This window comes from Zootoca vivipara, chromosome 4 (genome assembly GCF_965207765.1).
Source record: "Zootoca vivipara chromosome 4, rZooViv2.hap1.1, whole genome shotgun sequence".
NCBI classification, from domain to species: domain Eukaryota; kingdom Metazoa; phylum Chordata; class Lepidosauria; order Squamata; family Lacertidae; genus Zootoca; species Zootoca vivipara.
Genome location: NC_142587.1, coordinates 47,103,897 through 47,120,747, shown reverse-complemented (window position 1 = coordinate 47,120,747; position 16,851 = coordinate 47,103,897). Strand labels below are relative to the sequence as shown.

The window sequence follows — 16,851 nt, the reverse complement described above, 5'->3', positions numbered from 1 at the left end:
TGGATGGTCCGAAGGGGGCTGAATGTGCTTAGTAGCCTCTTCTAGCTTGAAAGCCCCGATAACAGGATTCTTAGCTGCACAGAGGCTTCCAAACATGGCTAGAAGCCACCTTTGGACCTTCATGCTCAACATGTGAAGGTGCTGGGTGCCAAAAGAAAAAAATATTAATATGAAGGGGATTCTATTGTGGTTCATCTGTTCCCTCTGGGTATCATTTTAAGCCACCAATTTGGTTTGCTGAACTATGTTGTGTGTTTTTTCTCTCTTCCAGGAGAGGAAATTCATTGGAGGTTCTGGCCAAATTTGTGAGAAGATCATGGAGTATCTAGGAGAGCTGGTTAAACTAGAGAAGCCTGTTACCTCCATTGATCAGACTGATGGAAGTGTCATTGTGGAGACACTGGATCATGAAACATACGAGGTGATTTATAAGCTTACAGTTCTAATATATACAAGGATTCTCTTTTCGTCATATAAGGAGAAGAGGATATAAAGGACATTTGTTAGTTGGGCGAAAAATCCCAACAAACAAAAATGTTCTAATGACTGTGTTCAGTTGACTGTGTTAAATATCCACAGTTTGCTGTTTCAAACATGAATAAATTATGCCTTTGACCTGTACATGTTCTCCCCCTCTCCTTCCTCTGTTTGTAAGAGAAGAGATGATAAACTTTCCTTCCTCATTCCTTCCCCATAGTTTCCCCACAAAGCAGATCTCAACCACAGGTCAAATTATGGTTTGGGATTGTGGTTTAGAAGCAAATAGAGTTTGCACAAACCATGGTTTGCCAGGTTTGGACAACAAAATTGTGAGCAAGTTGCTGCAAACCAGGAATTAAAGATTTAATCTCCTTTCATACCCTGAGGAAGCGTAGAAGATTGTGTGTAAGCCATGGCTTGATTGCCATATCTCAATGCAATAATTGATTTGGTACAGGCAACTCATGCAGGGGTTACATTCTGGGGATAGTGCATAAAACCAAAATCGTGAATTGTCAAAACACACTGGGTTCAATAGCAAGCAGGAATCCCAAAGTATTTCTCCCAGATGACTGCCCCCTTTTTACCCCCTTTCTGTCCCCTTAAAATTTTTTTAAAGAAAAATTACTCATGTGTAAAGCTTAAATGCATGTTGGTTGCAAGTTCCTTAATGGGTTTATGCCAGGCATCTCCAAACTTCAGCTCTCCAGATGTTTTGGACTACAATTCCCATCATCCCTGACCACTGGTCCTGTTAGCTATGGATCATGGGAGTTGTAGGCCAAAACATCTGGAGGGCCGCAGTTTGGGGATGCCTGGTTTATGCTATTGTGCTTTCTTACTTTCAATCATTTCTCTTGACTGTTGTGACTGTACTCCTTCCTTGTGGCTGCTGTCCTATATGTTTTCCCAGGAGACGCCTGGGTATCTATAACTACCCTTGTGTTCTTTGTGTTGCAAAGAGCCTTTTCAACCATTTATTCAGCCATTTGGAAAAGTTAAGGAGTCCATTTCTGTCATCATTGAAAAAATTGCTTGTGACTTAAAATTTCTGTGACCTGTAACTTGATGTGAAATTTGTATCCTCTTTTGTGAGTCAAATTTTCATTGAAATGTAACCAGAAGTCTCCTATAATAACACAAGCAGTTTCAAATATCCTGTGAAGATAGAGTTGATTTTTCTTTGCATTTCTTTTCAAGGCCCGGTATGTTATTAGTGCCATCCCTCCAGCACTTTTTATGAAGATTCACTTTAACCCACCGTTGCCTTCAATGAGGAATCAGTTGATCAGCCGGGTTCCTATGGGATCAGTCATCAAATGCATAGTATACTACAAGGAAGCATTCTGGAGGAAAAAAGGTATTTCATGCTGATTGAAGGGAAGGGGCACATGCAGAATTGCCCTAAAGTATACATTTTCTCACATGCCGTCTTCTTCAGCATCATCTTAGAGAGACAGACACATAGATGGAGAGCTAGACAGGCACAATCTTGCTGCCTGTGGTTCCTTCACTGAAGGTTTTTGATCCATCAGACAGATCCTGCTCATGGTGGGGAGGGAGGTGATATTATTATTATTAATTATTATTATTATTATTATTATTATTCCCCTCCCTCCCATGCTGTTCCAAAGGGCCCTCCCCCAATCTTCTGGGGACTTCAGGGGAAGTGAGGGAGTGGAGAAAGTTGTCTTCCACCACCATTCCCTTCTAGCAGTATGGGTGAAGTCTGGATCCAACCCACATCTTGAAATTGATGCATAAAGTGTGTGTGTTAGGGTAATGACTTTTTCATTTCCCCCCCTCAAAAATATGAAGGGGTTTTTACTTTTTTCGTATGCCGTTTTACCATTTCATAGAATTGTATTAACAATTCTATATATATTTCGTATCAAATTTGGACACAACACCACATTCCACAATGGGGAGTGTTCTTAGCAACATAGGGTATACAAATGTCACACCTGCGCAAGGTAAAAGCCCCTTTTTGGGACCTCAAAACTCAGCCTGCAGACCCTGCCGGGCATGCTGGAAAAAGAACCTACAGGAGAGGTAGCAAAACATCGTCCTCTAGCGGCGTTTATACAGTTACTGCAGCTTTAAAAAGCTTCCTTGTGTGTTTGATGACCCTATATAATGTTGTATATATGCGACTCTAAAGCTTGGGTTCAATTTTATATCTACTTACAGTGACTTCAAAAATGGTCAAAAAAACTGATAAATAATTTTTTAAAAAAATCATTTTATGCGTGAGGTTTTTTTAATCAAATCTCTTTGAAAGTAAGATTTTATCTAATCTTTAATGAAAGCTCATCAAATTATGATACAGGGAAATGAGGTTGTAAAAAAGTCATCACCCTAGTGTGTGTGTTCTTGAATCCCAAAGTGACTAACAATTCTAATAATTAAAAGCAAACAATTAAAGCTAACAATTAAAGCAAATGGTAACATTAAGATGGTGGAACAGCCACGAAGAGACAACACATATTAAAACCAAAGGCAGCAAAATAACCCTTACTAAGACAGCATTTTAAAATGAGTCTAAAAGGCCTGAGCAAATAGTGCTGAAAAGATACTGGACCCTCCCTGGGGAAGGTGCTTTGAAGATGGGGTTATGTCTTTTATCTTTATGATTAATGTGGTGTCCAAGTTCTTATGCAAAGAGTTGTCGATATTCTCTGTGCCTGAAGAATTACCATGGTAACCCAGAATTTGGCAGCCACCCAAAGACTATCCATTTCTTTCTTTCTTTTTTCAAAGCCTGCTGTTACCTCACACAGTTGCAGAGTACAATATAGGAATCTCAGAAACTTCTAGAAATCCAAACATAAGGGTGGTGCATGGCTGTACAGGACACTCTTAGGGCTCAACTCTTGGCATCTCCCGGAAGGCCAATTTGGTATAGTCGTTAGAACGCTGGACCATTAAGCCAAGAAGCTGACTGGGTACCCTCCAACCAGTTGCTGTCTCTCAGCCTGGTCTATGTCACAGGGTTGTTGTGAAGATGAAATGGACCGGGCAGAACCACACATGCCACCTTGAGCTCATTGGAGGAAAGTGTAATAAGTGTAAGAATAACTAAAATCCAAAAAAGCCACATATCCACAGTTAAGTGATCTTGGGGACATTAGTCTAGGCGGGAATAATTCTTCCTGGGACATACTAGAAGGGCTTTCTAAAGGCCCTTTCACTATGTAGTTTCACTTTAAGTAGCTGTGTATTCTGACTTTTAAATTGCTGCATATACACTGCATTAAATTTAATGTTCCTGTGGTGCCCCTGTTGTCAAAAGATGTTGTTAAGATATATTATTTAGAGCCATGAGAGTGACATATTGTTAGAACTACCTAGGGATTCAATTTTCACCCCCATTTCAGATTATTGTGGCACCATGATAATTGAAGATGAGGATGCAGCTATTGGTTTGACACTAGATGACACTAAACCCGATGGAAGTTTTCCAGCAATAATTGGGTAAGGAATACTGAAAAGCCGCCTTCTGAGTCTTTTAAGAGAGGAAGAGAATCAGAAATGAAATTTGAAGAGAGTATAATTTGTGTCTTGACTTAAGCATGTACCATACTTGCTTGACTTGGGCAGCTGTACCATACAGTTGGAACATCATTCTTTATGGAAATGCAACTGTAATATAGGGCATTGGCTTTATATGTCCTGTAGGGGTATAAAAAGCTGTCTGTGAAGAAGAATTCTTGTCTCAGTCTACGATGTTTGAGTTTGCACCTATTTAGTTTATAACCTGCATACCTTTTCATCTGTTATGTAGAAGTACGGAAAGAGAGAGAATGGGTCCCTCATTCTTTCACGCATTTTTTGATAACAGGCAAGTGTGGAGTTTCTTGTTTCCTGTGTATAAGCTGTGCCAACCAGGTGTCAAGTGCCCTTGGGCACTTCCATGAGAAAAATCCATACTTCCCCTTTACCACAATGTCATGGAAGGAGAGACAAAGTGAGATGGCTGGTGTTTCTGTGTTGTCACATCGCGTGGAAAGATGCTACCTGACAAGAGTCTTCATAAGTCTTGAAAAGTGACTTTATGACATGATTGAAAACCACCGGCATCAGATGGTCTTAATCTAAACTATAATTATTATTGATTCTATTATGATGATAGAAGTAAGAGTCTGTTCTACATTATTGTATTTTAGTTTTATCCTTGCTCGGAAATGCAGAAAATTGACTCACCTCACCGCGGAGGAAAGGTATGAACAATAAACCTCTGGATTTTGTTTCTGGCAGCCCAAGATTTTCCTTTCTTTCCATTCCCAAATGGACTTCCCTGATTTTGTATGTGAGCTGGAACTGGTCTGTGACCGAAATAATAAATTCATTCATTCATATGGTGGTAGAATCAGTGGAGGCTGACCCACTAGGGCAGTGTTTCTCAACCTTTTTTGGGCCACGGCACACTTGTTCCGTGAAAAAAATCACGAGGCACACCACCATTAAAAAAGTTAAAAAATTTAACTCTGTGCCGCCCTATATTATAATTATGACTCTAAGAAACACCTGCCAAATATTGCTTTCCGGCGGGTCAGTGCTGTGTATTGGCGGCCGCCAGGCTCGTTTGCACTGAGCTTTGGGAAAGAGGAGGAGAAATATTGCTTTCTGGCGGGTCAGTGTAGTTTATTGGCGGCCGCCAGGCACGTGACAATGCAAATCGCCCTTCTCGTCGCCGCACGTCGCGGCACACCAGCCAGCGTCTCGCGGCACACTAGTGTGCCGCGGAACAGCGGTTGAGAAACGCTGCACTAGGGCAAGTGGAGCACTGTTCCACCAGCCTCAACCAACCCTCGCCTCCCTTCTTTCTTACTTACAGCCAGACCAGGTGGTTGCACTGCCAGTCAAGTTTCTCCTCCTTAGTTCCAGTGTTGCCCCATGTAAAGCTCAGCAGCAAAGACCTTTATGCACTAACAGGTCTATGCAGCTATTTAAACTTACTTGACAAGCCATTCATTTTACTGATTTTTTTGAAGGGGTATTTTTTTGTGTTTTGTTGTGCTTGTATCTTTTACATGAGCTGGCAGCATACAAATATTCTTTTTAAATAAACAAATAAATGATTCAGCTGCAAATATATTTCATATAGGTTCTGACTCCCAGGACAAAATGGAGTCAAGGAAGTAATGATGTTTTCGATGGTTTTGATGGTCTCCAAATGAGTGTTGTTTGGTATTTGCTAAGTTTAAAGTATTTCATTCGGTGCGTAGAAATTGATATATGAAATGCACAGTTATAACATCTATGACTACACAGTGTGAGAGGGTGGGCCCGGAGTCAGCCTTGTTCTTTGCAACAGATGATGAGCACTATGCATCCATGGCTGGGTGGGTGGAGCTCCTCCTGCAGCAGCCTTTGTGTATGTGGGAGCATGTCCAGAAGACCCACTAATGATGCATCGAAGCTTATTTTCATGCATGTTCCACACTCTGCCTTTGTGCAATTTCAGTATGTGCCCAATCAGTTTATGGGAGTCATATGTGAAACTGGCTCATAGCAAGCACAGGGGATACGGTACAACTCTTGTGAAGCAGATCTTCTGCCTTTCTTTTTTTTTTAAGTGAGAATCCCACTGATCAGCCATTGGGTGAGGAAAGGAAAGGAAAGGAAAGGGGGTCATGTCCATTTGCTTGTATCCTCCTATGATTCACTGGCGCTCCGAGGCTGGCCAAGGCAGAAAATCCTATAAGCACCACTTTACCCTCCCTCATATTAAAAATGCAACAATAATGTTTGCTACTTGTTTGTGACACTCCAGTAAGCTGCCCCAGGTTGCTGTCTCACTCAGAAAGCCAGCAGCCTAGCAATAGGGCTAGCCTTGTTGCCGCTGATGTTGTATGCAGACTGTGTATGTGGGGGGGGGGGTCCTCTAGCAGGCTCAGACCCATGATGTTTATGAGGGCCTTTAGAATGTATAGCACCAATCCCTCTAAATGTTAATCTTCAAAAAAGGTAATAACATCTAGATTCAGAGCAAACTATAGTTTGTTTCAGAAACGTAAGCTGTATTTTCTTGTATTTCTGCTATAGGAAAAGAAGGATCTGTGAGCTCTATGCAAAGGTGTTGGGATCACAGGAAGCCTTGCATGTAAGAGGATAATATATATTGTGTGTGTTTTATTAATAATTAGAACTGGTGATACAGATAGCAGGGCTTCAAGCATTCTCCTCCTTTAGCAGATGAATTCTAGTAATTTATTTGTATGACAATACTCTGGCACCGAATCTTCCTCTGGGGCCCCAGGACAGCGCTTGGACATCTTTTGGAAGATTTATAAGACTACTGTAGTCATCTCGGATTAGTTTTCTGAGGCCATGGTCCGTGAAGCTGGACACACAATCCATGACCTCAGAAAACCAGTAGGTTGACTTTGAGTGTTGGTATTTGGGAATATTTCACATGGTGTGGATCTTAGTCAACCATGTGAGGGTTTCCAAAGATGTATTTTGCATTTCAATTCTTTCAGAGATGGACTGAGAAGAGCAAGCACTTGCTATATTGTTTGTACCTTATTATTATGCATTTCTAAGAAACCTTTAACAAAGTGGGGGGGGGCAGAGAGGGATTAAAGTTTATGTGTGTTACCCATTCTCTTTTTACTTTTAAAGTAGTTTTACCTACACCAGGCACCCCCAAACTGCGGCCCTCCAGATGTTTTGGCCTACAACTCCCATGATCCCTAGCTAACAGCATTAGTGGTCAGGGATGATGGGAATTGTAGTCCAAAACATCTGGAGGGCTGAAGTTTGGGGATGCCTAACCTACACTTTTAAATGTGCTACCTGACCTGTATTTTAAAATTGGAGTGGCTTTATCTGTAAATAGATGAGTAAATTTTAAAGTGACATGAGAAATCACTGGGTACTCTTCACAGATCTCTGAAATAAGTTTTCTATTGTTTTGTTTTTTGTTTTTTTAAGCTTCCTCTGTTACTTTTAACCCTGTTAATTCTGCCTTTCTAGCCAGTGCACTATGAAGAGAAGAACTGGTGTGAAGAACAGTATTCTGGGGGGTGCTATACAGCCTATTTCCCACCAGGGATAATGACTCAGTTTGGAAGGTATGTTAACAATAAGCAAGGATGTTTCATTACAGAAACAAACCTGAGGAGATGATAACATCTGAAACACAATTCCCTGGCTTGTGATTACGCAATGACTGGCAGGAGGGTTGCCTTTGTTTCACTAATACAGTTAATCAAAACTGTAAACAGATTCATGTTTTGGTGTGCAGCCTTAATTAAAGGGGAATTCAACATCTCAATGTTGGTGAGAGTTTGCAGGTGTTCAGTAAAAGTAACTTTCTCACTCAAAATAAAAAAAAATACCTTCAGTAGCACCTTAAAGACCAACTAAGTTTTTATTCTGGTATGAGCTTTCGTGTGCATGCACACTTCTTCTTATACACTTGAAACAGAAGAGTCAGACCCTTATGTATATACAGAGGGTGGGTGGGTGGGTGGGAATGGGTGATGGGCTGATGGGCTGATGGGAGTGGTAAACCACCCTCTGTATATACATAAGGGTCTGACTCTTCTGTTTCAAGTGTATTTGAAGAAGTGTGCATGCACACGAAAGCTCATACCAAAATATAAACTTAGTTGGTCTTTAAGGTGCTACTGAAGGTATTTTTTTATTTTGCTTCTACCCAGACCAACACGGCTACCTACCTGTTTCTCACTCAAGATAAAGCATTTATTATTTGGAAATATCTTAAGTATACCGTGTTTCTCATATTATAAGACACATCTTATATTTATTTTTTCCTCAAAAAAACACACTATGGCTTATTTTCAAGGGATGTCTTATTTTTTTCCTCCTCCTCCTGCCGCGGCCGGCATTGCTGCTGCGCCTATCACTATGTCTTATTTTCGGGGTATGGCTTATATTCCTTGAATGCTTAAAAATCCTGCTATGGCTTATTTTATGGGTATGTCTTAAAATATGAGAAACAGGGTATTATCTGAAGCAACGGTTTTATGTTGCTACTTATATCAGTGCCATCAGCCCTGAGTATCCTTGCACACTGTATATAACAGCTCTGATTAACATTCAGTTATAACTCTTGAGTTTATAATATGTTTTAATAAATCAAAGTAGTAAGCTAACAAATTACGTAATTAATGTTGGAACTCAGTGCCTTTGCCCAACAAGGGTGCTCTGTATGTGAACTCAGATTTCTGTGCCTTGAAAACTTTCTGTATCACAAGACTGCTACTCAATTGTAGTCACCTTTCCTCTCCTCAGAAAGGATTTCATGAAGTTGGAAAAGAAGGCCAGAAGCAATCTGAATCTGCCATAGGTTGCAAGCAGCAATGCTGATGTGGTAGAATGATATTAGGAATGCTCTTGTCTGACTTCCGATGAGAGAAATGGGTCCCTCATGCTTTCCATATTCTGCGCCTCTTTTAAAGGGTAATTCGTGAGCCAGTTGGGAGAATCTTCTTTGCAGGCACCGAGACGGCTTCAGAATGGAGCGGCTACATGGAAGGTGCAGTGCAGGCTGGAGAGAGAGCAGTCAGAGAGGTGAGTCCTGAGTAACAAGGCCTTGCGAGGCTGCAATCCTATACTCACTGATCTAGGAGTAAGCCCCATTGGACTAAATGGGCCTTTTTTTTCTTTCATAGGGGCATATAGGATTGCACTGCTGATATGTTTGAATAAAGGGCAATTGTATTTGTTGGTTAAAACATTTGTATTCCATGATTTGGCCAAGCAATTTACGAGACACCCATTAAAAGCAAATAATCAACAAAAACAAGCAAGCCAACAAAATGGGAAAATCAGAACATAAAATCACAGAAGGAAGGGTAGCGGTGGTCAAATGAATCCCAAAATGTGACAAAAGAAAGGAAAATGGACTGGAATTCTAATAAAGTGGAGCCTCCCTTGAAAGAGGGTTGCAAAACATGGGTGCCACAACTTAACAGGCCCTGTCTCACCAGCTGAATCTCTGATGGCTGAGGACTGCTGAGCACATACTCTGTAACTGTGCTTAAAATAATGCAATACATTTTAAAATTGGAAAGAGAGCTTGAAATTGGACATTGGGGATTAGGGCAGGCCTTCAGTATTATGGACTATTCCCAGGAAATAGACCACTTTAAAGACAGTTCAAAGTTTACTTGGTTTGCAGGTGCAGGATTTATTCCCATGGCTGCATCTGTGCGGGCAACATTTTGCCTAGCCTGTTTTGATATGCCCTTAAATCTTGGACCTTTCTGATAAATTTGCATTACGTGTGAATTTGTGCACCTCCCCCTCATTTCAGAAAGATCTGAAACCTTGGCGTGCATTTAGGGTATAATTTTTGGGAAACCTTTACCAAGGTATTTGGAAATAAAAGGAAGCCATTTAAATGTTATCTTCATTTTTAGATATTGCACTCGATGGGGAAGATTTCAGAAGCAGAAATTTGGAAGTCAGAACCAGAATCACTTGTAAGTTTGCAGTTCTTCCTTTAAGGTGAAATAGGGCTGTATTATTATTGATTTTATCAACCATTTCGTGGCATGCTTTATACAGGATCTGTGCATGCTTTTTACAGGATCTTTATACAGTGAAACCTGTGCATGTTTTGTCACAGGCAAGTCCTGCATAATTCCATGGCTCTTAGTTATACCCAAATACCGTAGATGTGACTAAGATTGCCACCTAAGCAGAACATTATAGTTGCCTTAAACTAATACTGAATGTCCTTTTCATCCAGGATGTCCCAGCCCTGCCAATCACTACCACCTTTTGGGAAAGGAACTTGCCTTCTGTCCCTGGACTCCTCAAGTTGTTTGGCTTCTGTGCTCTCTTAACATCAGCGACTGCAGTTGGGCTCTGCACATTTAAAAGGGGACTTCTGGTGAAAAACTGAAAATCGATCTGTGAATCTAACAAGAACTGGCAGATTTGTGTGCATTTGCACGATCATTTTACTCTTGCCAGGTAGTGATTAATGCAATTCTCAATTATCCCATGTATTTCTCCTATGAAACTTTATCTTGCAAAAGGGTCCAACGTGTATTTCTGAGGCCAGTACAAAGTGGGCTGCTGTTGTTATTTTATTTTATTTTAGGGTTGTTGTTTTTAAGTGGTCTGGTGGAGCCCAGTGCATTGCCACAACCTTTCCCCTTTTTTACAAAACCAACTACTATGTTGATCTCACCACAGTGGCAAAGCAAAAATCATTGCACAGTGGGAGAAAAGTAGTTGATCGAACATTTCCATTGCCTCCAAATGTTTTGGGAGAATGATAATTAAGTGAAGAGATTATATGAGTGAATAAATTCCAGGATCAACATTCTACACAAATTTAGGGGTACTTTTTGTTTTCTGTTCTTAGGGTTTGTTTGTTTTTTTGCAAAGAAAGGTTGCCAAAAAACTGGAAGGGGTCTCTTTTTTTGAAGGATTCCACTCCATGGCACATTTTCTAGAACACATAGGCAACCTACTATTCAACCATGTGTTAACTCGGAGAATGCAAGAGCAGTTACACCTGAGTGAACCCAACAAATGAAAACACACATTTTTAAGGCTTGAGTTATTTGTTTGCAAATATTTTATTTACATGGCCAAGCCTTAATCTGGTCATTAAAAATACCAGGACCAGATTAAAGCATGCGAGGGGGTTGGGGGGCATTGATGCTGTTGGGACTCCTGGTTAGACACCCTCCCCCCTGCCACTTCCTGCCTTTGACTCGTGGCATTATGAAGAACTAGGAATGGAGGAAAAGTGTAAATCACTACACACTCATATTTGGACTTTGCGAAACAGTATGTGATCCGAAGCACAATTTCTTGCATTTTTGTGGTGCAGTTGTCCAACCAAGCAATGCTCACAATAATGCATATATTAGGAGGAAGGTATTAGTAGAAATAACATTTAAAATGCAGATGGGGAAATAGGTTTGTTGAAAAGTGTACATTAGCCAAAGTTGCATAAAGCTTTTTGTGTTTATTAGGAGAAATTCGCTCTAGCATGCCGATGAATTTTCGTGAGTATTTCTTAAAACATGGCAAATTGCTGCAAAATGTTGAGAACTGAATTTAAGACGGGGGAAATGTGAAACTTGAGAGGACCAAAATTGACACATCCTTCCACCCAAAGAAGGAACCTATCAACTCAGGCTAAATACAGGTGCAAATCCCAGATAGGGGTCATTCCCAGTGTTGCTTTTCCTTTCTCATGTCTTTGGCAGTATAAATCAGGGAATGAATTACCAAAGATGATAATCTACAAGGAACAGCCATATACTGAATCAGAAAATTGGTCCATCTAGCCCAGTAATATCTACCAACAGGTTCTGGTTCTTAAGCAGATCTTTAAGCTGGATGTGTAACCTGGGAGCTTCTACAGCCAAAGCCTGCTCTCAGCCAATGGCCTCTCAGAACTGCATTGTGATGGAACTCGTTGACACTGTTTTGTGAATTTTGAAAGATTCCTGTCTGTCATCTTAATCTTACCACTGCAGTGTTATGAAGTCTTGTGTACCCTGAGCATTTAGAAATGTCTGGCATTGTGAGTAGCTAGCAACTGTAACGGAGGAAAGAAAATTAGTGTGCCGCATTTCACACAGGGAGGGACCAACATGAACTTTGGCGGAAGAGAGGAAATAATATTGAAATGGACAAAGAACTGTGCATGGTACAAGAGTGCAGCTCCCTAGATATTCCCTTTTAGATTTTTGGTTTATAAAAACATGCAGGCATCCAAACATTTCTAAGCTTTTCTATAGGAGTACTGGACACTGTTCTGGTTCACTAGAAGCGGCTTTGTCATGCTGGCCACATGACCCGGAAGCTGTACACCGGCTCCCTCGCGCAATAATGCGAGATGAGCGCCGCAACCCCAGAGTCGGTCATGACTGGACCTAATGGTCAGGGGTCCCTTTACCTTTTACTGGACACTTGACTACTACTTCTTATTGTTTAAATGAAAACTTGATTTTCAGGATCCCAGCTTCAGCAATAGATACTGGATTTTGAATTTGCACAACCATACCATATGGAAAGGTATCTTAAAACATAACATGGAGTCCATGTCTACCTCTGAGGCTCTGGGAAAGGCCCTTTCAAGCACCTTGTCATACTTGCATCATCTTGAAGAGCCATTATTTTAAAGGTGTATACAAATGATACTAGCTTTCTTTTGCACTTCCTGGATTTGCAGTAGGAACTAACACTTAATGTTGTCCAAAATCTTCCTATCGATATTAACATCCTCATCAGCTTAAAATGGTTTATTATTTCTACGTGTGAAAATGCTTCTGCTTTGGTTTCTAATGAGATGGCTCACAGGAAGTACACCGTGGGAAGGGTCTTGAAGCCCATTTTTCACCTACAAAATGGGACTGCAACATCTTGCTGCTCAAGTAGCTCCAATGAAATCAAGATGGCTAGCTAGAATGACATTTCGGAATGTCAAATTTCAATCTTTTGGGAAGTCTGTTGCTTGCCTCTGGCAAGAATTAAGCTGTTTCTCTGTGCTCTGGCTATGCAGTGTGCCACTGTGAACTGAAGGCATCAATTTAACTTGAGAGAGCATCTCTTAGGAATTTGAAAGACAGGAACAAGCTGACATGACAGACATGGTGTTTCTTTTTGGGTGTTATGGCAGAGTCATGTACTTACCAAAAGATTTCCAAGTCTTGGAGTTGTTTTGCATTTTTTTTCTAAACTAGGATTATCTTTTACTAATGACATTGTGACTCCCTGGGAGTTACATATGTATATTTATACAAACTACCAAGTTACATCCCTTGACCAAAATGGTATGCCAAGGTTTATTAGCTTTTGGCTTGATGAATTTACCATCCTCTTCCTTTGGGTGGTATTATGTTTTTTGTTTTTATTCTTTGGTCAGACTTACTGTAGGTTTGTTAACAATATCCCAGGGTTGCTATTATGAAAATATTTCCTCTATTTTCATAATGGATCACTTTTCCACAGTTTATTTGTGGGTACAGAGGAAATCTTAGGGCAGTAGCCAGAACCTGAGGGGGCTCCCAAGGCACAGCAAGTACCTTGTTGCACACTGTGGCCTCCACCCCACCCCCTTTTCTTTTCCAGCTGACAGTATTGGAGGCTGTTTCCATGTTCTCCTAAGCTTCAGAATAAGTTTTCAGGCAATTGAGGGGCAGGTTTTTAAGTAGTAAATGTTGGTTTTTGGTAATGAGACGTCAACCTGCCTATGTGTGGCCTCTCTCTCTCCCAGCCTTGTGGCTCCTGGTAATGTATTACACATAAAATATGATGTGATGTGACATTTTAGCACGGTGAGTCTTCCTGTCAATAATGTGAGGCCGGGGGTCAAAGAAATGACCAACCTGAGGTCACTTTATATCAGGTATGGGGCACCTTTGACCCTCCAGATGTTGCTAAACTATGAATGCCATCAGTCCCAGCAAGCACCAGCAATAGTCAGGGATGATGGGAGTTGCAGTTCTGCAGCATCTGGAGAGCCAAAGACTCCCTGCACCTTGCTTTATACACTGGTTTTGTTAGAAATTACGAAGAATGGAGAGGAAAGAGGTATGAGACCACAGAAGCTCTGGGTTTCTTCCTATGTATAACTTGGGTGTCAGTGATGGCCATTCAGGTAGTATGAGAGGCTCTGTAGCGCCTGTAATATTTAGTTAATGGAGAGGAGGGGAAGATGAACATCCAGCTGTTCGTGGTTTGTTCTGCTTTAGTATCCCATCAGCGTCATGAGAAAGGGCAAGAGACTCGACTTAATAAAGAAGCATGTCCCTATTCTGTTGTGAGTAAGCATGCAGCCCTAGGAATATTTGGCAGAACTGAGGGAGGCAGGGAGCACAGGCAGCACATTTTATGCAAAATGTGATTTCCTTTACTGCACCCCTTTCCCCTGTTCTAACTAAGCTATGATGTAGCAGTCACAGAAATTCACCCACCAGGCATGAAAAAGTGGGTTGTGGATTCATTTTCAAAAAAGCACTCAAACACTCCCAACAAATCCGCAGCTCTTCCATTTACCGGCAATCATTATTTTCCACAAATGTTTTGTTTCCCCGCTTTCTTCAGTTCCTCATTTCTTGAGATAAATGAGAATGTGGAGCTTATGGGAATGCAGCTGCTTTTCAGAAACAGAAATCGGTTGCACATTAAAGTCTTACCTTTGGTCTGGAAGTTGGCCTATGAGATCTGGAGGATAGATGATCATGCATTTAGGCAAGAGGTTGAACTCGCTGAACTTTTGTTCTTTCAGCAACATTTCTTGGAAGCATATCCCACATATTTCAATAAAACTTTCTTCTGCATCAATCCATGAATGGAAACAGGTTTCTGGGCATGAATTTACACTAACAGTATAAAAGGTTGCTGTGGGAAAACCCCAAGCCAACACATGGTGCAGGTACCACTAAGCTCCAACACCATGCAAAGAATTTAAAGTGCCTGCCATCTCCGATCACCTCTTTAGTTGAGGGAAAAGAAAAGCAAGAACTGGGGTCAATACAGGGATGATGTTTTCTTCAACCTTCTTATCCACCAAGTGATTAATCTTTCAGAGCTGATAAATGCTGATCATACCTAAGATAGTGTGGGGAAAGGAGAAGAGGAAGGTTTTACAAGATAAATACTGGGCACTCAGCATGTTGCCCCCCCCCCAAGGCTAGGACCAACATCTTTAACAGCAGAGTGTTTTATTCTCATGAATTTATAAACTTCTCTGAGAGCTCAGAACCAAAATCAGGGTCAGATGGGAGAAGGAAGATGCAAACGGTTAAGCTGTCCCTTCATAAATTGCTTGTGTTAGACTTTATAAAATGGCAACATCTTAATCTTTTGAGGTGTGTTTCATTAACTTACAATGGACTATTTTGCATCATACTTTAACTAGCAGCCTTGTTTGTGGACACAAATGTGTATGATGTCATACAACATTACAGGAAAAGAACACAGAGGTTGCCTTGCTTGGATCCTCGGATGAAATGTCCATCTAAGGTTGTACTCTATCAATGTGTAGTGCAAGCCTGCACATGTCTGCTTAGAAGTAAGTGCCACTGAGTTTGGAGGGATTTACTCCCAAGTAAGTGGATATAGGACTGCAGCCCCCATTGGTTAGCTAGGTGCCTCTGTGGAGCTTACAAGAAGGGCATGGCAGAGATTTCCCTTCACACTAGGAATTTAATTACTTCCTCTGAAAGGCATTATAGGACTGTAAGGCACATAACACAGCATGGAGTTGGATGACATTTTTAAGTAAGTGCTTGTTCTGTGCAGTGCCAGTTGACTTTCTGCGATACGTGATTGGAAATCTGACACATTTTTTAAACTGCACTTCACTGATTCAGTAAAGACAGCATGTATGCTGCTATGGCTACAGTATTTTTAATGAATGTCTGGGTCGGTGTTTTATTTGACTAGGGTGCTTATTGTAAGTTATCCCTAGTGCCATAGTTTTGATGGGCCTTGTTGAGCCACATCACCAAAGTGTGTGTGTGTGTGTGTGTGTGTGTGTGTGTGTGTGTACATGCCCAATTCTGGAATGGGCAGCAGGCTACAATGCCAGCATCTTTTGAGGGAGCCAGAAAATCCATTCATCACTTTGTTTATTGAGGTGTGTGTGTGTGTGTGTGTTGTGGATAACGAATTCAACTATTTTGGCATAGAGGCATGCCCCACTGTCAATTGCAGTTCTTAACTGTCAAATTGTGGGAAAGTGACACTTAGGACATAGTGAACTAAGGACTCTGTGCGCCATCGATATCGATGAAGACTGTTGAATAAGAGAGCACAGCAACATTTCACTGTATCTTTTCTGTAAATGACTATGGTGCTGCCCTACAGGTTAAAGCTAAGGTTGCAAAAATCGGAGGGGAAGGAATGTAGAGAGTCCAGGAGACAATGAAGAGAAAAAGGTGTTGCTAAGTGTGCACTAATTGCCTCTTATATCAATGCATTTGAAAGCCATTGTATCTGTTCATATACTGCAGAGCTGTAACTATTGTATTGCTGTTTTAAATGTCAAAGGGGTCAGAAAAATCAACTGTTGCACTTGGCAGTGAGAACTGATGCATAGTTCATTAAAGGGCCCCTCTCTGCACTGAGTCAGATGAGTATTCTGGCAATACCCTGTTAAAGGCTTTAGAAACATTGTCATCTTTGCTGCAAGATGTCCTCTTCCAAGATAACACCTGAATTCTAATTATCAGTGGAAACCCAGCAGATTATTAAGTGCTGGAGAGAAGACCAAACTGCGGCCCTCCAGATGTTTTGGCCTACAACTCCCATGATCCCTAGCTAACAGGACCAGTGGTCAGGGATGATGGGAATTGTAGTGCAAAACATCTGGAGGGCCGAACTTTGGGGATGTCTGCTCTAGCTGATTTCATCTTTTGG

General features: G+C 41.1%; 1 protein-coding gene across 1 annotated transcript in view; it reads left to right on the top strand.

Annotated features, from left to right (window-relative positions):
- Positions 1-10,800, top strand: part of LOC118084786 (amine oxidase [flavin-containing] B-like) — a 38,058-nt gene extending 27,258 nt beyond the window's left edge. Inside the window, exons 7-15 of the mRNA XM_035114743.3 lie at positions 272-421; positions 1,681-1,840; positions 3,858-3,954; positions 4,647-4,700; positions 6,529-6,586; positions 7,462-7,559; positions 8,913-9,024; positions 9,876-9,938; positions 10,208-10,800. Of these exons, the coding sequence (XP_034970634.3) occupies positions 272-421; positions 1,681-1,840; positions 3,858-3,954; positions 4,647-4,700; positions 6,529-6,586; positions 7,462-7,559; positions 8,913-9,024; positions 9,876-9,938; positions 10,208-10,363 (948 nt within the window). The 3' untranslated portion in view covers positions 10,364-10,800. The remainder of the gene's footprint in view (positions 1-271; positions 422-1,680; positions 1,841-3,857; positions 3,955-4,646; positions 4,701-6,528; positions 6,587-7,461; positions 7,560-8,912; positions 9,025-9,875; positions 9,939-10,207) is intronic.
- The last annotated feature ends 6,051 nt before the right edge of the window (positions 10,801-16,851 follow it).